General features: G+C 37.1%; 1 protein-coding gene across 2 annotated transcripts in view; it reads right to left on the reverse strand.

Annotated features, from left to right (window-relative positions):
* HBS1L (HBS1 like translational GTPase) overlaps positions 1–27,394 on the reverse strand; it is an 84,598-nt gene that overhangs the window by 16,861 nt on the left and 40,343 nt on the right. For both annotated transcript variants that reach the window (XM_024551886.3, XM_045188801.3), the window contains 8 exons: positions 17,642–17,750; positions 13,970–14,232; positions 13,350–13,515; positions 9,934–10,051; positions 6,149–6,295; positions 2,093–2,167; positions 1,430–1,547; positions 721–789 (listed from right to left, as the gene is read on the reverse strand). In XM_024551886.3, coding sequence (XP_024407654.2) covers positions 721–789; positions 1,430–1,547; positions 2,093–2,167; positions 6,149–6,295; positions 9,934–10,051; positions 13,350–13,515; positions 13,970–14,232; positions 17,642–17,750 — 1,065 coding nt within the window. The remainder of the gene's footprint in view (positions 1–720; positions 790–1,429; positions 1,548–2,092; positions 2,168–6,148; positions 6,296–9,933; positions 10,052–13,349; positions 13,516–13,969; positions 14,233–17,641; positions 17,751–27,394) is intronic.

Consider the following 27,394-nt stretch of genomic DNA (forward strand, 5'->3'; position numbering starts at 1 on the left):
TGCATTAATTATTCTAATATATATTTGTGTTACATCCTTCTACTGAGATCTTGTATTCCATTTCCATTTTATAGCTTTCTCTATAGTGTCCTGTACTCAGTAAGTGAGGTTTAGTCTTAGCTGTTTAATACAGCACCTCCTGCAGTAAGGTCTGCACCCTTCCTCAGCCCTGGAGTACCATACAGTTTCCCTCTATCTTAGAGTCACTCTTTTCTCATATTAATAATTCTTTACATTAACTTCCCAATGTACCTATGTGCGGTATCTGTATCCTGATTGAACCCAGGCCCCTATAGATGGCAGGAAATGAATAAAGAGAGACAAGAGCAAATCATGGGGAGACACAGTGGCAACAGAGACCATCCGATGTGGTTACGAAATAGGGAATGATCCAGTTTGGTTGACGCACAGAGAAACTAAGGTGACCTAAGGGGAGAAAAAAACCTATGAGGAACAAAGATAAAGGATAAGGTTTCTTGTACCTGGAAGATAAGTGGGAGACAGGGAAATGGTGAGTACATTGAAGACTTTTCTGGGAAGGGGGGTTAACTAACTAAAACTGTGCCCGCCCTTTAAGATTAATTTGGCAATGGTCCTCACACTGACACAAAGAAGGGAGAATCTGAAGGGCTATGTAATAAGTTTGTCCATGAAAAGAGGTCAGGAGAGAATGAAAAGGCAGGGGTCGCACCGAGAAAGTACTGTAGAGGTAGCACTTACCTTTGAAAACATCAGATACACACAGCCTAAAAGGCTTATCAACAGATCTTTGAGGAGGCTTGAAGGAATCTGGAAAAAAATGGCAAAAAAAAGCAAGGTTTAACTTCTTTGACTCATGTCCAAAGAGTCCATTAAATCTCCATATCTCTTAGAAAATAATTTTTTATAAATATAAAAATAGCAAATTTACTGTCATTCATATAATACTTTGTAGTTTATAAAGTATTTTCAGACATGTTAAATCATTTAATATCAATAACAGTCTGTGAGGTGGGTAGGGTAAGTATGAGCTTCATTAATTAAATAAGGAAAATTAACTATTAGTTTAAATATTACCCGTGTTTTCAAAACTGGAAACTTAGCTCATCTGACTATAAATCCTATGCTTTTGCATACATATCACTGTCTACCACAAAGAATTCATTAAATGTCCAGTTTATAATGCATTAAAGTTAGCGGCAGCCCTGACTGGTGTGGCTCAGTGGGTTGAGCATCATCAACCTGCCAACCAAAAGGTCACCGATTAGACTCCCAGTCAGAGCACAGGCCTAGGTTGAGGACCAGGTCCCCGGCTGCATGTGAGAGGCAACCAATCGATGTTTTTCCTGCACATCGATGTTTCTCTCCCTCTCTTTCTCCCTCCCTTCCCCTCTCTCTAAAAGAAAAATAAATACAATATTAAAAAAAAATTAGTGAGGTGTATTCTTACCAATTTGTTCTAATAAGCATAGTCCTTTATACCATTTTGTAAGTTCACTCAACTGAGATCTTATAATTAGATTTTCACCACTGAGACCACTTGTGGGGATAAAAGCAACATCACTTTCCTGTTAAAAAAAGATTAAATATAAGAAACTTAATACAACTTTTTTTTAAGTTAAAAGTTTCATCATTAGCATAATTGCACCAAGTTAGAAAAAGCAACAACAATGTACTTTAAAGAAGTAATATAAGTCACAGAATTACAATCCTGAAGTTATCACCTTTTTTGATTTTGTGGGAAATTTACAAGTATGTTCCAAAACATAAAAGCATTTTTACCTAGTACTATAAGCATATTTCACATTTTTACTGGAGAAATTCCTCTCCACTAGTTTCCACTTTTCTCTGTGATCTCCCTAGACCTATATACCAAATTTAATAAATGGAAAAAAAAAGTCTTTTACTCATATTAAATCCAAGCCAATTAACAAAATATGTGCAAGTTAGGTAAAGTAATCCAAAATTAAGACAATAGACACACAAGACTGGGGAAATAAAAACAAAAAGAATTAAAGATACTTAACAAGAACACCAAAGTATTAGTTTTTTCTCTCATAACAACAAAATGAGACTTAAGGAAAGTAACCAAATAAATTTAAAATCATCGTACCTTAAAACCTGCTTGCTTAAGAAAGTGTCCAAGTTTTCCAGTAATCTCCTGAAACCTTTCTTGTTGCCAATTAACCTGATAAAAAAATCCAATTTATTGTTAAAACTATGCTTCAGACCATGCTATATATAAAATTTAAATTTATGCAATAAAATGTAAATAATCAAGACCATAAAACATGAAGTAAAATCTATTAAATATAAAATCCTATAAAGTTAAAATGCAGATAATAAGACCTAACTATTAATATGACCTAAAAGTAACTTCTACAACAGAAAGCCTAGAAACAAACTCCAATACATACAGAAATTTTTGCACATGCTAGAAGTGATTTCAAATTTGGAGAATAAACAAATAATTTATTAATTGTGCTTGGGCCAACTGCTGAAATGAAGTAAAGCCAAACAGACTACAAATGTCTATGTACCATGAACTCTAGGTAACATGACGCATGCTGTTGTAGTATTGGGGGTAAGGACAGCAATGTCTGTGACTCACTGGAGAACTCAAATCAAAACTAAAGGGATTATGGGTAGATACGGGGGAGACAGACAAAACTGTGATCAAGTAAGCAGTAGAATCTTCAGTAGTGGGCATGATACGGGTGTTTAAAATTCTTTCAACTTTTTATATTTGAAAACTTTCATACTAAAACACTGGGAAAAGACAAAAGGGGTATGTATATAAAATATTCCAGAAAGTATGTAAAAGAAATGTAGGAGAGTATGTATCTGATTCCAGGGTAAGAAAATACCTAAGCATAGAAAAAGTAAAAACTATATAGGGTCCAGCACAAATAATGCCCCTCTTTTACTACAAAATCTTTTATTACAAAATCATAAGCATGTAATTCTGTAACATAATAAAATCACACTCAAGCACACCACATGACATTTTAGGTGAAATGTTCAAATTATAATTACAAATTATTATACCTATATATTACCCTGCCAACCACACTCAAGCAGGCATTACTTCTGCCAAACCCTGTATATTTTTGTAAATTTGAATATATGTCAAAAATACACCACACACAAGATGAAAAGGTAATAAATTAGTAAAAATATCTAAGACAAGGTAAAATATTAATATCTTCAATAAATAATGCTTATGAATTGATGAGAAAAAGTTTCAAAAAATTAGCAAATTTATAAATAATTCCAAAAGAAAAATATAAATGGTCAATAAATATACAAAGTATATTTACATATTATTGTAAATATTGAAAAGTAAATTTAAAAAGATATATCATGTTTTATACATCAAACTGGAAAACAACCCTTTAGTAACAGCAGCGTTGACAAGTTTGGGGAAGTGACTCCACCATATATGCCAAGAGGAAATAACTACAACTTTTCTGGAAGGCGTTTTGAGCAAGCCTTAAAAAATGTATATTCCATTGGGCCCAGAAGTTTCCACAGAATAAATTACTTCTAAATACACACTAAACTGGAAATATTCAGACAATCTGAATAAATTTCATCTTTAAAATAGACTAGAATAAAGCTATAAAAACAACCTCTTTGTATCAATACAAAAATTATTATTACTTGGAAACATGCGTAAGAATATTGTCAATTTTTTGAAAAAGCAGATAATAAAAGTTTTTAACCCAATGTTATAATGAAAAAGATTCTAATCTATAAAAATAAATTGTATGGATGTATAAAATGAAAAGTATAAAGTTTTTAGGGGGAAAGGATCCTGAGAAATATAGGTTATTTAGTTCCAGTCAAGATGGCGACATAGGCAGACATGGCTCACCTCTTCACACAACCACATCAAAATTACAACTAAAATACAGAACAACCATCACTCAGGAACATCAGAGATGAAATTGAATGGAAGTCTGGCAACTACAAAATTGAGTTGAATGGAAGTCTAACAATGATGGAATTGAAGGAGCTACATCCATCTATACTGGTAGGAGGAGTACAGATGCAGAACGGACTGGCCCCACACCCACACAGATAAATATTCAGGAGGGATATCTTTGAATCGAAGAGACCCAGACCCACATTATGTCCCCTAGCCCATGGTCCCAGTGCCAGGAAGACAAGTCCCTACAACTTCTGGCTGCAAAAACGACTGGGGATTGAGTCAGTGGAGGAGGCTGCTGGAGTCCTAAACAGTTCCTCTTGGGGAACCCACACAGGGACTCACCTATTTAGACTCACTCCCTTCTTGACGGGCACCTGTGGTATACAGGGAGAGACTGAAGTGTCTGGCATCGGGGTGGGAAGAGGCCACTGTCCCTCTGCTGAACTTACGGCCAAGACAGCCAGTAGGCTGGTGCCATATCTGAGACTCCATCAACCTGGCTAACACTGTTTGATCTGCCTTGGAGATCCACAGAGGCTCTACCCCACCCAATTTAGGGATCACCCAAGCTGCTTTTCCATAAGAGTAGCTTCTTGGCTCCTAAATCAAACAAGCAACAGCTGGCTTCAGTGAGCCCTAGCAGCCGCCAGATTAGAGTCTCATTTTGGCTTCACTTGGGAATCTCCAAGCCCAGCACAAGTAGCAGCCACCTCAGATTGCTTTGTAGCTCAGGCAGAGTGCCCTGGGTGAAACCCAGGCAGGGGCTGACCTTGGCCTGCAACACGCAGGAAACTCCAGGGCCAGTGTACCCAGTGGACAGCTATAGACCACATCAGAGCACCACCACCCTGCCCCTGCACAGCTGATTGTCCACAGATGGTGGAGGGGGGTGGTCACTGTTCACAGCCAGTCCTTGTAGCTGACTGGCCTGGGTAAATCCCTCCCATTGACCTGTCAACTACAATCAAGGCTCAACCACAAGAGGAGGTGTACACAGCTCACACAAAGGGCACACCTCAAGTACCCAGCTTGGGTGATAGGGGTGGCTGTGCCACTGGACCCTACAGGACACTTACTACATTAGGCCATGCTACCAAGACAGGGCGTCACATCGGCTCTACCTAATACATAGAAACAAAGACAGGGAGGCTGTAGAATGAGCAGACAAAGAAACATGGCCCAGATGAAAGAACAGATGAAAATTCCAGAAGAAGATGCTCAAGGAAATTAGTGAGGAGCTCAGCAGCATAAAAAAGACCCAGTCAGAAATGAAGGAGACACTAATTGAAATAAAGAACAATTTATAAGGAAACAACAGTAGAATGGAAGAAGCCAAGAATCAAATCAACGATTTGGAACATAAAGAAGCAAAAAACCACCATGCAGAACAAGAAGAGAAAAAAATCCAAAAAAATGGGGATATTATAAACAGCCTCTGGGACAACTTTAAGACGTCCAACATTTGCCTCACAGGGGTACCAGAAGGAGAAGAGGAAGAGTAAGAAATTGGAAATCTGAAAAAATAAAGTAAACTTCCCTAATTTGGTGAAGGAAATGGACATGCAAGTCCAGGAAGTGCAGAGAGTCCCAAACAAGATGGATGTAAAGAGGCCCCCTCCAAGAAACATCATTATTAAAAGGCCAAAGGTTAAAGATAATGAGAGACTCTTAATAGCAAGAAAAAAGAAGTTACCAGAAGGTTGCCATATGGGAGGAAGAGGGGGAGAATGGGTGAAGAGGTGAGGAGATTAAGAAGTACAAATAAGTAGTTACAGAATAGCCATGGGGATGTAAAGTACAGTAAAGCAAATGGAGTAGCTGAAGAACTTATACGCATGACCCATGGACAGTGGAGGGATTGCCTGAGGGAGTGGGGGTGCTGGGTTGAGGGGATCAAAGAGGGAAAAATCAGGACAACTGTAATAGTATAATCAATAAAATACAATTAAAAAAAGAAATATGTTATTTTAGGTTCTCTTTACACGAAAATAAATGTGTACTATTTTAAAACTAAAAATAATTTTAAGACATTTTATTAATTTTAAATATAAGAAGACATGTTTTTTGTTTTAAAATTACTCATATATCCTTTATTTAATGTCAGAATCATGAATGTAATTTTTAAAATATGGCAGCTGGACTAATAAAATACACTAGTCACATCTAAGTCATCAATATGGCAGATTAACATCTTAATTAACACCTAAAATGAATTCGAATAAAGCCTTCAAATACCTGGTCCATTTTGTTGACTGCAACCGCAAGCTGAGTGACTCCGAGAGAGCGAACCAAGAGGCCATGCTCTCGGGTCTGCCCCCCAGTCTCAAATCCAGCTTCAAACTCGCCTCTGCTGGCATCTACAACTAAAACAGCTACATCTGCCTAAGGAAGAAAAAAACAATCAAAACTAGAAACAATGTCACAGCATTTTAATTCAAAGGACAGATTATTCAATTAATTAATTATGTTGGTCAGATTTGAAATGCAGAGTCTAACCTGACATCAAACGAACACCAAAGTAAATCAAAGAATTACACTGATGGATTAAAATGTTTACATTAAATAAAAGTACTAGCATTTAGAAGAAAAAAAGACAAAGAATTAAAAAATTCCATATTTGATTAAACAACAATAAAAATATCTAGGTAAAGGAGGAAAAGTATAAACAAAATTAAAACATAAATAAACAGGGACAAACACTTTTAACATATAAGGCAAAAGTTACAATCAAATAAGTCTTTACCAAAAGAAAGGAAAAAAAGACATAGCTGTAAAAAACTAAAGAACACAATTTGCTAAAGAAACAAAATAGCCAAAAACATGAAAAAATTCAAACACATTAAGAAACAATAAAAGGCATTAAAAATATACATATTCCTCCCTTTTCCCACTTTTACAGATCACACTGGCAAAGACTTAAGAGACTAAATGTTCACCCTGAGGGTAGAGAGAGAACCTCGCCTGTGGGACTCCAAGGGTACAACCTGCTGGAGGGCGTTTTCACAGGACGGGCTAAGAGACTTAAAATATACATGTATTTTGTCTCGCATCAACTCCACCACTGGGAACTTACCCTAATAAGTAATCATGGATCTACAAAGGTAATGTCACACCATTGCTTGGACTCATGAAAAACTGAATAAATGAGTTATCAAAAAATAGCATAGGCACCCTCTACAGCCACTGCAAAAGAACCTTGAATGACAAATAACCGTTGTGGACCATTTTAAGAATCAGATGAAAGACATTTCTCTTCTCATACACAATTACACAAAAGAAGGCTTAGCTGTAGCTCATTTTCCTCATTAGCCTTATAGATACTAGTTTTATAGGTTCCTACTGCTCTCCTGTGTGATGCTTCCTTACCTGAGTCCACCCATATCATGTGGGTGCAGCCTCTGAAAAACTCTGAAAAGTCCAGCCTGCATCGCGTGGGTTGCAATAAAGTCTGCACAACCATAGATGTTCTCCATTTTCATTCTCATCAACTATTTGTCAACGCACTGTCAGGACACTTTTAAAAGAACACTTCCATTTTTCCTTTTTATAGTTTTTGCCTTGCATGCATACCTGTTCTCCCAGAATCTGCTTTCCTGTAATCCAGGATACAGTGACTAAATCTGGCATTCCCTCTGACTCCCTCAGAATGGTACACGATCATCACCCTCTCTCAGTCTTACATTCCATCCATGTGAGCTGCCTGGCCTTTTGGTCGGCACGGAGTCCACAACAGCTCTGGTCTTTGTTGTTTCCTCAATGACACATGTTTGTGGTATCCAGTTTTTAAAGCACTTCACATACATTATCATATAATCCTCACCATAGTGGGAAATAAGAGGGGCATAAAGTCAGCAAAGACTTTATCAGATACTTTGCTTTGAACGCACCTTGGTAATTTAGAGCATCATCCACATGCTAGGGCAATTTACACTATTATTTCATTTCTGTTTTCTTACCTAAATATTGCTTCTGTTTTACTCCTACTCTAGTGCAGCAGCATTCATTTCCACTCCTTCACAACTTACAATGGTGAACTCTAACTTCTTGAATGAGACCCAGTTCTTTGGTCAGGGACTGTTAGTTAAGAGCACAAACTGGAGCAACCAATTTGGAAGTTGGCCCTTTCACTGATGTCACTAGCAGGCATGACACGTCAAGCAAATTGTGTAATCTCTCTGGGTATCATTTACTCACTTCACAGAAATACTGAGGAGGAGGTTAGTACAGTTTATACAACACACTCAGCCCTAACCTCCAAATCCAAATCCAAACTGTAAATCCCTCTCATCAGGTTTTGCTGACAACTGTCAAGTTACATTTACTCTCTGAGGTTAAAATTGAAATTCATTGACTTAGTATTAAGATACCTAAGGCCACAGTATTCTTAACCATCTTTCCTATTACCTTTTCCAAAAAGTTACTGGTCAATCTCTCTATTCTTTCTGTGCACCAGCCTATCTTTGAAAGCGCCACTCCCTACACGTATTCAGGACAGCCGTTCTACGCCGTACAGAGCTCTCTCCCCTCATCAGGTACATCGCACCTGTTCTGCTTGCAGTGCAATTGTGGTACTCTGTCTTTACATGGCTTGCCTTCCTACACTGTGATTTCCTGGAGAGGTGGCATGTCCTGTATGCTTCTTTATGTCCCCAAAGCCTACCACAGTATTCTGCATCCTGGGTAAATGACTCAATAGTTCAAGTCTACTTCTTCATTTGTCACATAACGGCATGCAAAAAGATAATCACTAAAATCCTTCCTAACCATAATTCCACAGGAATATGAAATAAATGACCTTTAAGAATACTCTGGTTCTAGAACTCAAAAATATTTTACTGTAAATACTTGTTCTGGTGTTCGCCATTCCCATTAAACTATTAAAATGTGCTTTGTAGTCCATCTTATCCCACACTTCCTACCATAGTGTTTGGAACACAGTGGGTATTCAATGAGTATTTATTAAACAAAGAAACAAATATACACACATATACATACATATGTATATATACACATACAGAGATACATACATAGAGAAAAAGAGAAAAATATGCTATATCCTTTGGTAAATGCAATGAGAAAAATACTGATTTAAGATGGGGATAATTTGTACTACAGAGAGTTGTTATAAGGATTAGATTAAACTAAATGCATACCAAAAAGATAGTACAGTGCTTGCCCATATTAGGTACTAAAATCAAGAGTGATTTTTATTTTTCAATTTTCATTATCTCATTCAGCCCATGAACATTAAATTTAATACCCTGGAATTATATATCAACTTTCTAAAATACTTTCTCATCTATCTTCAGATGTATTTTAATTTATTCATATAACATCCTCTTTAGCTTGACAAATGCTCGTATTAACATTCCCTTTTAATGAGTGGAGGAAAATGGTCAATTGCTGAAGTCACACTTTTGCCAAGTGACACAGGCAAACTTCTGAACTCTCTCTGTTTTCCAGGAGTGACCTCACCTATTACAAAAGAAATCAATGTCCTGTAGATGAAGTGTTATTTTCATTGCTCTAATTACTTTGATTTTTTTCAGTATTTTTATTAAGTACCATGTAAGTTTACAAACTGTGATTGTTTTTTAACCCTATAAAGAAAGTAAATAAACCACAAGGGGAAACTCCCAAGCTTCATTACTTCTATATGAATTAACTCTTAATAAATATATAGGACTTGAATATAAATACAGTAAAAAGGCAGATGTGAAAACAGGTCACTCCAACTTAATAAATGAAATGCAAAGCTACAAATACCTCATTAAGCATTTTACCATTATTTTTACTATAAAGAAATTCATCATTTCAACATATTTTTCTTTGTAATAAATTAGAAAAGGTGTTATAAAGTACTGATAAAAAGATTATGAAAAATATTTCTCTATTATTTCAAAATATTTTAAAACTTAGAATTTTTAAATATTTTAAAAGTTAGAACCCTAGAATTAATCCTCAGCATCAGGAAATTTTATGTACAATTACTGCACAATAGTTAGGGAAATATCTGGTACCTGGGCCGCTCCTGTAATCATATTTGGAATGAAGTCCTTATGGCCTGGAGCATCCATTAATGTAATGACTTTGGTTGTGGTCTCAAACTTTGTCATACCAACATCCATTGTTACTCCCCTTAAGAAAAAAATTAAGTGGTTAGAATGCAGTGTATAAATAATCAGTGTTATAGATTAAATTACTTCATAATATAAGTTAAATGACAGTCTAAATTCTTAAGTAATAATGGGAATTTAGTTTCATTAAATAGTCTACTATTTTGAGAAATTACGCTATCATTTTTGGGTGGAATTTCTGCTGCAACAGTATTAAAGCCACATAGCTTTAAAACAAAGTTGTGGCTGCAGCAAGAACTTAAACAAAGCAATAGATACTTCTCATTTCCTTTTGGGGGGCAGGGAGGCAAGCAATGTAGACTGCAAGGAAAGAAAGATATCTGGGGGCATCTACAAAGGAGGGAACAGCGAGCACTGCACACGAGAAACAGTAAAATGAGGAATGACCACTATCAGGAGGTAGTGTTCCTCCCCTTCTTATGTTTATGCTTCACTAATTACAGAAATAAACTTATAAAACTTTCATTTGTAAGACCGGTCAGTACGTCACACATTTAGAAAACTGAAAATGCCAAAGGAGATGCCCACTTTTGAAAAATTAATAAAGATGAACAGTAATTTGTTTCATATCCCACTTCATCCTTCTTGGAGACCACAGTCACAAAAACGTACAATAGATTCAGATTATAAGAAAGCCCAAGGAGGGTCTACAAAGGTCCTAAGTCACCCTAGACTTCAGAAATTTAGATGAGAAATCATGTGTGCAGTTAACTAGGTGATCATTCATCTGGTTTGCCCAGGAAACTCCAGAGTAGTGAATGAGCACTCCCTTTAAATGCCTAATACCCCAACAACTGTAAGGGTAAATTTCATGTTCGCCCTAGCGGTAAGGTCACTGTGGGTCTCCTGACTCCAGTCACCCAGTTTAGTCTGAAACCACGGGCCATGTGAGCTTCTGAAAAATGATGCTTCGTTCTCTTTAATACTCCCCAAATAACTGCTTTGAGATTAGTGATGATCCAAGACTTACTCCAAGCCCCTCCCTAGACTTCTTTGACTGCAATACACTCCTTTGACCCGGCTCTGGCCTGGATCTGTAAGCCTAAGGATGTGAAAATGTCACTCACTTTACTAATTTCTGTTCAACATTCAAGCAGAGCAGAAGATTTATAAATATTTAACATACTGGGATAAGCCACACATTATATATCTGAAATGTTATTAAGGAACACACAGTAGTGTGTTAATACTCCCATTACGTATCTGGAAGCTTCTCCCATCTGCAGAATGAAGGAATATTCTAAAAACTGCATCAGGCTGAACAACAGAGAACTAGCAGCAGCAAAACTATGACAGATAACCAGCAGGTGTATTATTAAGAAAACCACTAAAATGATTGATTATTCTCGGAATGAGATTACTATCTTACTTGTCAGCTCAACTTACATATTAAGTAAATTCAAGCAAGGCATTCTAACTTATAGTGTTCTCAATCTGTTTACCTATTTAAGAGATGACACAAAGAAAAGTTATATATTTTAATAATCTGCGTGGTAAACTGATAGATGGAAGTTATTTAGTCTTCTACTGCTTTCCACTATAAGTTTTCTAATAAGAATTTGCAGCTATCCCCCCAACTTTTCTTACAAGTTCGGAAACAAGCTTGTGATACTATATACAAACTGAAGATGGCAACTGTAAGAAAATTCCTATTTATCAGAAGAGCTAAGGCATAATGTGACCTCCTTTGTTGAGAATTACCTCATATATTATAATGTAGACTATCCAATACTCCAATAAAAACACATACTTATAAGAAGTATGCAAATCCAAATATATTCTCTAATCATATTCAGGATGAAGACATCAGGGAACAGAGAATAACCTCTTTGTTGAGTTAGGACTTTTAGAGCCTTTAATTATTTTGACACAGTTGAAATATCTGCCATTTCACTTAATTATTAAGGTGTCCTCGTTCTTCCCTCACATAGGTGCTATTGCCTACCCCATTCCTAACAGTTCTAAGGTGAAAAACGAGGTCTGTCCAGAAGGTATCCAGCCATGTAATGTGAAAAATAGAGCCATTTATTGAAGAAGATAGAATATACAAGAAACACTGAACATAGGTGCCTACATTCCCTTCAGAGGAGGCACCTGGGGAGCTCACACAGTTCTCCCAATCGCCATCAGCTGCCCCATTGTATTTTCCTGAATCTCATCAATGGACTGAAATCTCTTCCCTTTCAAAGGTGATTTTAGTTTTGGGAAAAGCCAGAAAGTCTCAGGGTTCCAAATCTGGGCTGTGGGGTGGCTGAGTCACATGGGCAATTTGATGTTTCACCAAAAAACTGCATGAAATGTGATGAAGCTGCCCATCACCAGCTGCCCATAGCTGCGGCCTTCTGAATCATCAGAATAGTTTCTGTGGAGGAATATTCAAGCTTAAGGCAAAATTTGATGCAGATTCATTGCTCTACTCACTCAGTAATTTTGAATGCGATGGCCACACAGTACACATGCTCACTCAATGGCACCTACTGCCCCCACTGACTAGTACAGTGAAATTGCGGTTGCACACACATGTGCTTTCCAGTCCACAGTACTTGGCTGCCAGGTTACACTGATGTCGCACAAACAGTTCTCATTATATTAACAATGGCTGGACTTTTTCTGGGCAGGCCTGGTATATCATCACCCCAAAAAGACCTCAAAAGAAGTAATATTTTTTGGCCAGAGCTGCACTCTCCTACTAGAATTGCCCCGATATTAGCACTGAACACAGTATCAGATGCAGAAGTAACTGAGTAGATTAAATCTATATGGTAAGAAATAGGTGTAATCACATGTTGACTTCGGTCTCACAAAAACATAGTACAAAAATTATAAAATGACTTAAGTTTGGCCATTTGCATTTACTGGTCATTTTGACTTCGGACAGAAGACAGTTGACTATAAAAAGTTATCTTTCCTTTATAACCTGATGTAAAATTAAAGAGTCTTACTCATAATTTTAATTCAAGATCAAGTCAATTTGACATATAGTTAGGGAAGTAACAACAGAAACTTCTCCCACTGAATAATTAGCTAAGTGTTTTTACTGCTTTTTAAAAACAATTTTTAGTAAATGTTCTCTTAAGCTATTGTCATAGAACTTGGAATAGTAAAAAACACATGTAGATTCATTATGTATGTAGTAAGGAAAACTACAATAAAAATATTTCCCAAATAACTGAAAGCTTTTTTCTAAAAAAAAGTCTAAAATATTTCATGGTATGTTTCACACATATTCAACACATTTTACATACTTAATTAAAAGACTATATCATTTCAAACTGAAAATTTTGAAATATAGTGACTACCTTTCCCTTTCTTCTCCGGTCTCATCCAAGACCCATGCATATGCAAACGAAGCTTTGCCAGCCTTTTTGGCCTCTTGTTCATACTTATGCATAGTTCTTTTGTTTACATTACCCAGGAGATAAAGCATATGGCCCATCAGAGTACTTTTCCCAGCATCAACATGACCTACGGAGAATTGATTCAGGATTAATACTAGGCACATTTCCCAGCAGTTGTTCACATTGAGGCATTGCATGAATATATAATTCGATAGTGCATGTCAGTGTTTAGAGTAATAAATCCCAACTTTTAACGAAATGTTACTTGAAACATCTAAGTGGAGGGAAAAGAGCATGACTTATTAGAGAGGAGGGGAATTTCCCTGAGTTTGAGAAGTTAAAGTTGCCAACAAGACATGCCATTTTCATGAAATGAAAACATTACAACGAAGCCTAATGACCCCGGTAACCTGGCATCATCCCACCCAGAACGACTGGAAAGCAGCACGACGCAATGCCCCCTTGCTCTCTGTCCACTCCACCCACAGGGAAACTCAGAGCGGAACAAGAGTCTCCACGCTGCACCCAGAGAGCTGTCGGGCTATCGCGAGCTGAGAGCCCAGAGGAACGAAGGACGTTACCAATGACCACTAAGTTAAGGAGCTGCTTCCCTCCTTGCCGCTTCTCCAGCTCTGCTTTGATATCTATTTGTTGCCGCAGCTTGCTAGACTTTTTCACTGGCGTTTGTGTTGAACTCTGCTCTTCTGATGCTTGAATGGTGTGGGATGGAAGAGCTGATTTAGAAACGGTCTCAGGAACTTCAGAAGCAGCAACGCTGGTATCTTCACTAGGAGGTCCTTTTTGAGGTGTGTGGAAACTATGACCATTTTCTTCAGCAGTTACTCTAAAGAAAGCAGAGATAGGAAAAGAGGGTTTAAACCAACTCCATTGATGTCCTATAATGTCAAAAGGGCGGAGAAGTTCTCTCTTCATACTCCTTACACTTGCAAACCTAAAACGACCTCTGCTAATTGGTTAGAGTCTGTCAAGGTAGAATGATAAGTAGCTTGACCCAAACCACACAAATACAGACTTGCAAGATCCCAGGAGAAAAACATTCTACCAAAACTGTGACAAGAAGAAAATATCCTGTAAAATAACTGAAATTCCAAGTCTAAGCCCCTGGACTTAGCCAGATAATCCTACCAAAACAGACAGCAGAAAGGAGACTTCTTCTAAAAAGTGACACTAACTGTGTTCCTGGATATAAATTTAGTATTAAAAAAATAGTTTTAGACCTAACACATTCTTTTACCAGAAGAGAGACTTAGAATCTTGCCTGCTCCAATACTATCTTTAAGGCAGTTCTCTCTCAATGTCTACATATCCTTAATACTTTTGCCAAAGGGGCTTCAGTTCATTAATTAAAAAAATATCTGATTTACTAAAACATACAACAGATACTAAACACTAATGTTGAGAAGAAATAATGATACAAAAATGAGAAAGTTATCTACTAGTCCCAGAAGCTCACAACCTAGGAAGGGGCTCAGACACATAAAGTCAGAACAAGACCACCTAGCCAAATTTAGTCTCTCCTTGCCAAGGAAGGTGCCTGCAAAAGTAACCACTGGGCTCAGCTGTCCATCAGCGCTCTGACCATTCTCCACAGGCACTCTAGCAGCGCTGCCCCCTCGCAGCCACAGAGCGTGCCCTAACCCACCGGACTGCCGCAGGGCTTACGCTTCCCTCACGGACTATAGAGAAGTAGAATTAGGACAAAGAACAGGCCAAATTGCAAGTTACTAAGAATGAAGCCAATTATATCCAATTTAATGTGGAGCTGGCTAAGAACACACATAAAAAGTAGTTTATAAAAACCACTTAAGATTGTATCATAATGAAATGTGTAAGAATAGTAAATTTATACTTTCTTCTTCCCTGCTGTACCAAAAAAGAGACTCAGTTTCCCTCTCAGGGCACTGACCCTTAATCTTATGCCTCAGGGAAGGGACAGATTAGTTACAGTTGTAACTTTGTTAAAAACCTCATAACCATTTCCATTTTATTTTGCTTTGCAAATCTCCACTAGTCAATTTTTGTGTTCATATTTAAACAAAGCTTGGCCAGACTAGCTTCATCTTGAACGACAGAGAAAAAATTTTACTAATGTAAAAGATACTCCCATTCTTTTAAAGGATTCCAACAGGCCAAATTAAGTGAAATCAAACTCAGATTATACTTTGCAAACATTTATCTGAATGTCCAGAGCTAGCTTTAACACCAAAACATGACAACTCTGTATTTAGGAGTTAAAAAAAAAAAAAAGAACTCAACTAGAATGACTACACATATGATACAGAGAGAGCTGCTTGGTAACACCCAGGCTTTGCTTCTAATCAGAGCTGGGAGAAATAACAATCTTCGCTTCACATCTCTCTGGTTTTAGTTACAGAACCTTCCCAAACATGCTGACTCCAACATGGAAAACAGATGAAGGAGGAACGGCTATGATTGACACAGCAGGTAGAGGCCTGAAGCTCAGCTCACCCACCAACCCAGGCAGGGACTGCTCAGGATAGCAAGGACTTCACAAAACATGAGTCTGACTTGATTATTTCACTTACAATTCAGTAACATGAAAAGTTTGCTTTTTTCTCACTTTCATGATAATATTCTTTTTTAAGTATACCTAAGGTAAACGAAAAATTAATTCACTAAATTATTTACAGTTAGAGGAAAGTGACTAAAGTAATTAGAAAAGCATTCTGGGTAAATGTGTACTTAATAAGAAGGTCTGCATATAACGAAATAAAACTTAGTATTTTAAAACCTTGAAAAACCTCTAACACAAGTCTAAAAATGACCATTCAGGCTCTAATTACAGACTGATATGAAAAAAAGAGTAACTTGGTTGAATGACTGTTTATTTGGGTGCTTCCTGATATAATTTTGTAATTTTAATTATTATTATAAAATGATGTGTTTTGTTTCTACACCATCTTTTCAAAAGTGGGAATATGAGCCTAGAGGCTTAATCTTTCTTCTTGTTTAAATGATGCTGGAAAGCTTATTTGCATGCTGCTTTCTAGGACTTCTGAAACCTTTTGTATGACGATTATAAAGTCCTTAGAACAAGAAATTGTGTGACTGATTGATCTCTCAATGGAAATAAGCCCATAATAGGATTAAATGGTCCTCAAGACATAAGGGTAAAAGAGGCATTTATGATTCTGACAGCCCAATCCCAATTCAGAGAGAAAAGACATACATTAAAAGCTTTTTGTGATTGAATCAGGGTTTAAAATTATTTTCATGGACTAAAGTTATTCAAATTAAAAGTTAACTTTTTCATTCATCTAATAATTCGACTAACATACACTGAACACCTACTATGTCCTAGATATAGTGAGTTCTTTCCCTCACTAAATCTGAAATCTTATAAAGTCTTGCTTTTAAAAACCAAATAACTGAACTGGGAGACCACTGATTCTTCCTAACCAAGAGGCACGATATATCCATTGACTTACGAGAATGTAGTAAGGAAGAAAAAAAAAGTTCACTGAGTTTATATTTCTTGGAAGGTAAAAAAAATTCCTTTACTGTTTATATTTGATACTAGTGCTTTTTATCCATCTAAATGGCAAAGAAGATATATGTAAGTAAAAATTTAGGGAATGATTTAAAAATCTACAAATTTTAAAGAGGCTAAAAGTTAGTGTTTTCCAGCTGTGCTGTTAAGCCTCAAGCAATCCACTTCCCTTGTCTATAGAAACTCCTGGGAGAATTCTAGAGACTGAGGAGAGGGAACAAATGACAAGTGTTACCAATGTATGACTTATTGTCATCTTTCACTAGATAGCTGAAATGTGAGGTATGTTTCATTTTACATTTTATGACTTTGTTACACTGATACATTTTAATATGACAATTTAAAAGTGTTTAAATAATTAGCAAAAAAAATTAATGATTCCTTGATTGACCAACCACAGTACATGTAGTTCCCAAATGCTGCTTACGTACGCCACCTAGTGGCATAAGTAGTCTCTACCTCACAGTGTTAGATTTCACAAAATCTTAGGTTTTTTGTTAAAGTAGCTATAGATAATTTAATTGACATGAGGAAATGGATAGAGGGATAGAATAAGTACCATACATAGATAAGTCTAGAATTAAGTCTAATTTCTCATCCCCTTCTCTTTGTATCCTGATCTATTGAAGACTGTGATAGTTCAATGTTAATAATATAATTTTCTTATAGTCAAATAGGAGGCAAACTAATTTCAAAAAAAGCTGGGGGTTATAAACCTTACCCAGGCACTTCAAATCCCATGGTTTGCTTCCTTCCAGATACAGTCATTTTAGCGACCTTTGGCACGATTTCAGATTCACTTCGGGATGACTGGGTATGTACTGATTTTCCTAAAGAAAGAGTAGAATATGAAGGCCTAGTTAAAGTTCATTTCTGGAAACATACATTACATATTATATGTCACATAAATATTAAGGTAATTACATTTCACAGAATTCATGTCTTTATGAACACATACCTTTTCTCTAAAAAATTGTAGTGAAATATTAAAAAGCTGAAAAAATTCTTCTGTCGCTCTACTCTGGAAAACCCCCTATATCAGATCTTTGTTATGCTTAACCTCCACCAAATCTCTTCCTAATTTTGAATTGACTCTTAAGTTTCATTATTAAGAGGTCACAGGACGGTTTCTGCACTAAGCCTTGTTCTGACAATATACACAGACCCTCCATCTCCCTCTCCCACCACACCCTTTCACAATACTAAAAGCGTTCGGTCAGTTAACAGATGGCTAAACTATTTTTAATCCTGTGATACCTATAAACTGATGAGAAAGTTGAGTCTGCTGAATTGTGCTGAACACTGCATTTATTTTACTTGCACACAATCCTAGACTCAGTAAGATATATGCTATCTATAAAGAATATGGGGGAAGAGGCCAAAGTAGAAAAAGAGAATTAAGAACACAGAATAAATTATGAGCTAGATCAAAGTAAGACTTAATGCATTGGATCCTTTAAATATATATAATAATTATGTAACTCAGGAAATTCTTTAGTATCATTATAATTTTCAAGAAGAATGCCATCCGGATCGGGCCTACATAAAACTACAGAAACTGCATACGCCACACTGGTAAATACATATATGTGTACACACACACGCACACACACACACAGAAAACCTTAGAAGAGATTAACGTACAGCATTCGTTCAAAATGTATGTTATCCACCTACTATATGCCAAGCACTACGCTGGAAATACAATAGTGAGCAAAAGCAGCCATAATCCTTGTTCTGAGAGAGCTTGTACTAGTGGGAAAAGGTTTTAAGTGATCTCAAAAAATAAAAGTAAAATCAAAACTATTATTAGTGTTACCATCTGCATAGGGTGCCATAAGATTTTGTGATACAGCACCTGAATTAAAGCACTTCTGTAGAAAAGTGAGAGTTGAGTGAAGATGCAAAACACAAGTAAGAATTAACTGCAGAGACAGAAGGAGCATTCCGACTAGAGGCGGTTGCTTGCATACCGGCCCTGGTGTAGGAGGCAGCATGGTATCATTTCAGAGGGAGGAAAAGTAGAAGGGCAGAGGGAGCACAGTTAAATGGCAGGAAGAGGCAGTGGCCAGGCAATGCAGGACCTTAAGGCCATACCAAAGACCCCAATGTTTGTTCGAAAAGAATTGAAAGTCACCAGAATGATGTACACAAATGGGTACGGGAGGAAACACAGGATAAAGGGTCAGGCTCAAGGGAGAGGTCTGGGCTAAAGCATGTGTTTATGATTTATATGCACATAATTAGGGCTTGAAGGCACAGACATGAGTGAGATCATCCAGGGTAATGCAGAGAATGTAGAGTAAGAGGAGGAGTGGTCTTAGAACAACGCTTTGGAATAACCCAGCCTGTAAATAAAAGATAATAGAGGACAATGAGCCTGTAAAAAGGTGCCAGCAGAGAGCCAGGAGAGGACCATGCCAAGGAGGCTAAGAAAAGAGAGTGCTTGATGGAGCTGGTATCACTATGCTGGTGAAATAAGAGCTGAAAACATGCAAATACCTAGGGACATGATCCTTTTAGATAAAGGTCATTTGTACAGTTTTAGCAAGAATCATTTGAGAGAAGTGAGGAAAGTAAAAGCCAGAATGGGTTAAAAAAAATATGAGGAAGATAAGAAAACAGAGGTAGCCATACATGCCCGTGATCTCCTAGTTAAAAAAAATATGAGGAAGATAAGAAAACAGAGGTAGCCATACATGCCCGTGATCTCCTAGTTAAAAAAAATATGAGGAAGATAAGAAAACAGAGGTAGCCATACATGCCCGTGATCTCCTATCCATTATTTTAAAAGCCAAGATCTCTGAAAAATTAAGGGTTTTTGTTTGCTTTGTTTTATTTAATAACTCTTCTGGAAGCAAAACCTGACCTACACTGACATGAAGCTATTCACAGCCCATATTTATCCCACCTATGGTGAAAAGCTGTAAATTTTAGTACAAGATAACAATGGGATAACCACAGGGCTCACACCATAGATAGGATGTACATGTTAATGCTTTTCTAAACCCAGAAAATGCTGAATTCTGAATCAATTCAGGTCTCAAAAGCTTTACATAAGAGATTATAGATGTGCATAAATTGCTCCTAGTGTGGCTGGAAAGGGAGGAATGTAGTCAAAGGGCAGCCAAAGGGGATTTTGGGAGCAGCTGACGGAAAAGACAAAAATAAAAGGGGATGTTTGAAAGTACCGGGAAGAGAAAAGATCGTTTGAGGTATTTTAGAATTTCTGAAAAGGTAGAAAGGGATGGGATCCAAAGCACAGGTAGAAACTGAACTAAAGCAGAAGACAGGCTCTTACATTGTAATAGAAGGCAGATTTGTATGTCGAGGAGCTGGAAGATGAAAATTCCTAATGGTTAGCTTCTATTCTCTCCATAACATAGCAAGCAGCTAGTTACCTGCTGGGACTAAGGGTGAATGAGGAGAGTAAAAAGCTGGTGAAGCAAATAAAAGTTTTCAGTAATCTCTACACAAAGGAAAATGATTTGAACATAAAAAAAATTAGAATTGTTGGATAATATTGACACTTAAGCCCACTTAAGATCTGTAACAATGAACTTATAATGAAATCAACCCGCGTTTCTATGTGACTTTCTCTAGCAATGTTCAGCAATTCAGGAAGAGGCACAGAGAAGACACTAAATGCCTCATCCAGGGCTATGTTTCTACCCAAAAGGTACAAAAAGAAAGCAGAAAGACAAGGTAGTTGAAGGTAGTAACAAAGGGAGAAAGTTGAAATTACAAGTCATAAACCCTAAACTGGATTTAAAAAATAAAATATAAGAGTACTGACACACTTGGGGGAGGCAGAGAGGTCCACAGGTCAAGAAAAGGTCATGACGAGAGAAGCACAACCAGGTGGCTGTGGTCAGAATGAAGCGTGTCAACTTGTAATTTTGAATAAGGGTGCATTAGCAAACTGCTGATAAGAGGTGAAGGTCACTAGAAATGAGGTGGTCAAGGAACTGAAAGCCCAGGGTGTCTAACCTGGTGTTTCCCCACTTCGATGCACAAGTAATCTATGGTCATGAGGAGCTTGGGTTGGAGAAGAAAACTGTGAGCCAGCCTGCAAAGTCTCCAATGAAGAGGAAAAAGAGGCCATGAAGTGGCTCAGATGACAGCTGTCAGGACTAACCAAAGGCTGCTTCAGGCAAAAAGGCAGGAACTTTAACGGAGCAGAGATTTAAAGAAAATAAAAAGGATGGAGCAATAGCAATGCTGGAAAAGTCAGCGAAGAGAACAAATTTGACCTTCCAGGCACTGAGGTTTCAGAGGATATAAATGAAATAGGGAAAGGAAATGGACAAAAAATACCAGGAAAACATTGAAAAGAGATGATTTGCTTTTCATGAAAAAAGTAGTTCCTAGAGTCACAGTAAATGTGGAACAAAGTGAAAGATGAGTGAGGCTTAGGAAGGAGGAAACAGAGCACTATCCTGATGTTCTGGGTATGAGTGTTTGGAGGGTGACAGTGAGGGCGGAATGCCGTGATTAAGACACGAAAAAGAGGCGAGGTGAATTTTGGCTTCTGTTGAAATAGGGGAGAAGAACCGTCAATGTCTCAACCCAGGCTATAGAAGACTAACTCCCACTTCCCTTTGATTCATTTGAATACCTTCCAACCATTTTGCATGAGGAAAATTTCTTGACCCGCTCATGTACATTGAAATACTGTAATTCTGACTTAAAAAAAATAGGTGGATCATAACATAAAAGGTCTCTAAGCATAGACAGAAATCATAACATGATTATATAATATTTCTGGGGATACAATAAATGTATTTTTCATTCCTGGTGATTATTATTTATAGGACATCAAACTCAAGATGTAGTATTTCAAATTTTTGGTTACATAAGTGCAAGTATTTTTTTTGAGAGAAAAAGTTTGCTATTATGGATCTGAATACCACCCACTGAGTTTTAAACCTTTTATTTCAGACTCTTGTGGATTTTAATGAAATCTGCTTGCACATTGACATAATTCAGCCTCTTCAGACTCACTCCTTTGGTCTTTACACACACTCAGTATTTGACTACCAGCTCTTTGGGCGTGGAAACTGCCTCACAGGTGTGTTCCCCTAGTCCACGGACCATGACGCACAGCTCTGCTGACAAGCATTCCATAAACAGAGTTTAATGATTAAACCCTAATGGTTTAAATTTTGAAACCATGAGTTGATCTCTACTGTTTTTGCAAGTTATCTTAGATCTCTTCTTGGGACAATAACCTCCTCAGTTTACCAGCTCTACCTACTTCTTGCACTTAACACCAGCTACCTCCTAATGTTTAGAGATCTGGATCCAGAAAGCCAATGCGGCACCTGCCACAGGCACTTTCATGCGCTCTCCCACCAGGCGCTCTACGTGCTCTCTACCTCCATAACACCCATAAGGGCGGGTTCTTATTCCTACTGTAGAGTTGCTGAAGGCCATCCAATCTGTGACCCAGCCAGATTTTTAAAAAAGATACGAATCGTATGACAGCTCCTATCAACGAGTTCATACACTACTGAGAGATAAGTATAAAAGTTGTGGAAATGAGTTATAGAGACAATAAGCAAGATAATTCAAAGTATGTACCTGACTGATTATGGAAGAGCTTAATGAAATGAGATTTAACCTGACTATAAAAAATAAAGAAGACAAAAGTAACATGACAAAAGGCATTTATTTTAATAAATGGGGCAAAATTCTGAAAAAGACAGGGCAATGATCAATGAACTTTTATAGTAGGACTATATAATTGAGCCTTTGCATGAAAGGCCTTTTTTTAAAGAAAAAAATATCTTTTACAGACTTGTTTTTAAGGATCCTCTTTTTCTCATCTAATAATTAAAAAAGTACAGAAGAGTAGTATTAAACATTCTAAATTAGGAAAGATAATTACTGAGACTGTTTACAAATGGAGAAGGCCACACTCAGATTAGGTAAAAGAAAAACCATAGAAACCTATATGTGATTCTTCATAAATTTGGCTACTATGTCTCATCATTCTATAATAACTTTACTTTTCCCAAGCCACTGAGACACTCCAGGCTTCAGTCTTAGGGTGCTATTTAAATTGAACAGGTAGTGTCTACCCTGAAATAATCAATTTAATTAGTCTAGTTTGGCTAGAAATCTAAGGCTCTGCCATTAGAAAATTCCAGAACTTAAGCCTTGATCTAATCATCAAATATTCCAGAGACTGAGTTTATCCCACTGCAAAATGAGGATATCACTACCTACATCGTCTATCTCACAAAGATGTCGGAACAAATACTAGTTATGTGAAAGCACTCAACTATTAATTAAAAAAAAATATTCTCAAACAAAACCTTCCTTCTAAGGAATTATCTCATCATTATTCATGTAAAATCCTTGCCAGAAAACTAAATCAAAAATAGTTGCTAAGTTTGTGGTCAGTACGTATCCTGCAATTTTTAGTTTGAATACTGCTACACCATTAATATCCCTTTTTAAAGTGATTTTAGGTGATTGTAGGATGATCAAACGCTAGACGCACCTAGTCACAGACAGTAACACAAAAAGTATGCCGTACCTTGGCTTGAACTTAGTACTAGCACTTTTTTATTTACTTAAGTGTCATGGGGGAAACAAACAAACAAACATGAATGACCTGGTAGTGCAAAATGTAATCAACGGGACCATCTGAGAAGAAAACAAGCTGAGTTGACATTGAAGTTCGTCTGGAAGAGTAAAGGTGAGAGGATGCACAATAAAATTTTAAATTAAGAATGACAGGGAAGCAGAACTACCAGATATCAAGACCTCCTATGAAACTGAAGTGAATTAATATGTGGTAAAGGGACAAGAGTAGCTTGATGAATCAGAATAGAATGAACCAATTAATAAGAACATATTTGTATTCCTTATATACAATAATACTTCAGTATATGGAAAAATACAGAGAGAATATATCTTATACACACTCATAAACAGAATTCAGTATTTGCAAAGAGTTGTTTCAAATCAGTGGAAAAAGATGGGTTATCCAATATTTTGTTGGGAACACTGGCCATTCATTTGAGTAAAGGGCTCTATCATGTCTATGGTGTATCATATAAATTTCGTGTTAATTAACAATATTAACAAAGAAGAAAATTATAAAAAGTATTTATAATATTCAGATAAGATTGATGAATCTTATATAAAAATTTAAAAATTTCTCCCTGATTAAGGTTACCACAAGTGAGCATAAAGTACGTGGGGAAAAAAATACAAGGGGTTAATATATATAATAAAAGAACTCCTACAAACCTATTAAAAAAATACTCAGAAAAAGTGAGCAAAAAATAGACCAGATCAAAATATACAACTCAAAGAAAGGTGTGGCAGAAAAAAGGGAGGAGAGGGGATGAGGAGCAGGAGGAGGGGAGGACTGAAAAGAAGAGGTAGTAGAAGAGGGGTACAGAGGGAGAGAAGGGGGGAGGAGCAAGTAAAAGTATTTTTACTTTTTTATTAGCAACTAGTGTTGCCAAAGGAAGCGGGGGAAGAGCGCTATCTGACACTGTTGGCTAGAGTACCACCTGGTACACTTTTGGCAGGAAGAAATGGGAGAAAATCAAAAGTTATTACTATGTACAGTATACTTCTGGAAATGTGTTCTGTCTTGACTTTTCTTAGACTAAATTAAAACCTATTTAGCCATAGAATGAGTGTACCACAACCCGAACACTTTCCTTCAATGGCCCTGATTACAACATAATACTGAAACATCCACTGGAAAGTTCATGTTTTGATGTTACAAAGTTCATCCAACCCATCATTCAATGACAATTTTATATTCTGACTGTTCTAGTAAGGCTGAAAGTAATGCTCTGAACAATTCTGTCTTTGGTGTTAAGTTACAGAATTGTTCAGTAATCAATCCCCCTGTTTAGACTCCGGGGCTCCGGGACAGCAGGGACTGCATCTTTTGGATTTCTCTACTTCCAGCACCCAAGTATTTGATACATTGTACAAAACTATTTCCTGATAGGTCTTCCAATGCTCTGATAAATTCCTAAAGAATTGAAGGTGAAAACTGAAAGGTAATTATAATGTGATTTCTTTGATTTGTAGGCAGCACTTGATCCCCTGAGCCACACCAGCCAGGGGACTTCTTTGAACATATATTTTTACTAGGTTAAAAGTAAATCATGGTAAAATCCATCCTGCCCTTCTAGGATTCTCAGTAGGATTTCTCAACCTTGGAACTACTGACATTCTGGGCAGGGTATTTCTATGTTTTAGAGGGTTGTCTTCTGCATTTTAAGATGTTTAGCAGCACCCCAAATATGTCTCTGGACACAGCCAAATGTCCCTTTCTGGCACCAAATCACCTCCAGTTGAGTACTACTCTAAACAGTTATTAGCAAAGAATTTAATATATATTACAAACCCTACATACATTCACCACCTCGTGTGTGTGTGTGTATATATATGGATAAATACATATACATATATATGTATAAACACATATATATATACATATGTATATCTTACCCTCTTGCCCACAAAATGAGCAATTCTAGTCTTTTCCCATCCAGCCAAGCTTGAAACCTCAGTTACTGATTTGTTTCCCCTCTCGAAACCTCTCTATCCAATTAACAGTAATTCTACTAACTTTTCCCTCATAAATATTTCTCAGATTTGTCATTTCCTTTCCCGTCTTCCTGGGCCAGGCCCTCAGATCTCACTCAGGCCTGAGTGTTGGATTGGGGTCTGTCTGCCTTCTGTCTTACTTACCAAACCATGTGCTACCATTGCCGCTAGGTTTCCCATCATCTCTTACCAGGTAAAATACATTCAGTGGCCCTGGACGAAAAATAATCTTTTATATAGTTCTTTGAAACATGACCCCAATTTACCTTTCAAGACTCATCTCTTCCTTACTACTCCCATAAGCAGACCGGGATTCCCTGGCATAAACACTTTGCTATCTCACGTCTGTGGCCACGGTCCATGCTATTTCCATGTTCATGCAAATGCCATTATTTTCATGAAAATTAGTAATACAAGGGAAGTCAAGGCTTCTTGATAATGCATGAATCACAGAGGCCAACCCCACCATTGTATGACCAATGACTCTTGGATTCATTCCACAAAGTTTTACCAAACCTACGAGGTAAAACTACTAATCAAGTACATGGAAATTTGTTTGTGTATTTTTATGCTCGCACAGGAGAGCCCCAGTAACCACTACACGTCAAAACCTTCCAACTCATCGGTTACTCAGTGTTTGGTAAAGTGGGTGGGACATGGACTCTGCTGCCAGAGAGCCTGGATTGAATCCAGGCTCTGCCACTTACAAATCATGTGAATTCAGGAGAATCAGTTAACTTCTCTCTGTACTAGCTTCCTCATCTATGAAATGAGAATTATAGAACCTGCCTAGTAGTGATGTAGAACTAAATGAGTCACTGTATGTAATGTGCTTAGAGCAATACCTAGTATATATTAAGCACTCAACACTTCATACCACGACATAAACATAATCTGTGGGTCTCTGATATCACCAAAATATCAACTTTCTTTTCCTCGCTTAACACCAGGAAATCTAGACACAAATTACTCTCTAGCAGTCACATATTAATTCATGATGGAGAAGAGGGAAAGGCCAACCATGTGACACTACGCTAGGTACTGAGATAAACAGATCAAAGAGTAAGTACGATTCCTATCCTCAAGAAACATAAGTCTAACAGAGACACATCACAAACATATTATTATAATGTTAACTGCTATATGCAGGCACAATGATAGTGCATATAAAAAGTACTAACCCACTCACACTGAAAAAATTACGCAAAGTTTCCTTCAAAAGGTTCCTAATGAATCTTGGAACAAAAAAAAAAAGGAAAAGGGGATCAGGGAACACAACACCATGAGTATGGCTGAGACGCAGGGAAAGAAATTAACTGGTGAGACAAAATTATGGACAGAAAATCAGGCAACTCACTCAGAGCTGTGAACAACCTTTAAGTACTTGATTTTGAAATATAAGAGCCACTAAAAGAATTTAATCACTGGAATATCACACTGTGATTTTAAAACTTATTCTGACCGTAGCATGAAAAATGGATTGTGATGCAAGACTGAAGGACGAGTAGTTAGTAAGTTGTGCTAATATGTGTAAGAAACGCTATGTACTGATCGAAGAACAATGGAGAAAGGGGTATCTAAAAGATATTACAAGGTAAAATTAGGAACGCTTGACACCTTGACCCATGAAGGGAGGTGACAGAAAGGACAGTTCTCAAGAACTTTCTAGCAAGGAAGAAAGAGGGCAGTTATGTCATCACCAAATAGAGAATACGAATTCCAGAGAATGAGGAGAACTAAGAGAAGTCTGTTGTCAGGAGCTAACTCCTCTTGGACAGTCCTCTCATTAAGTGCAAAATAACAGCAGTGCACAGAGGAAACACTTCCCCCTAAATAAGTGGGCATCACCACCAAAGACATTTTTTTAAACGCTTCCTAGATACTA

This window comes from Desmodus rotundus, chromosome 11, assembly GCF_022682495.2.
Source record: "Desmodus rotundus isolate HL8 chromosome 11, HLdesRot8A.1, whole genome shotgun sequence".
NCBI lineage: Eukaryota > Metazoa > Chordata > Mammalia > Chiroptera > Phyllostomidae > Desmodus > Desmodus rotundus.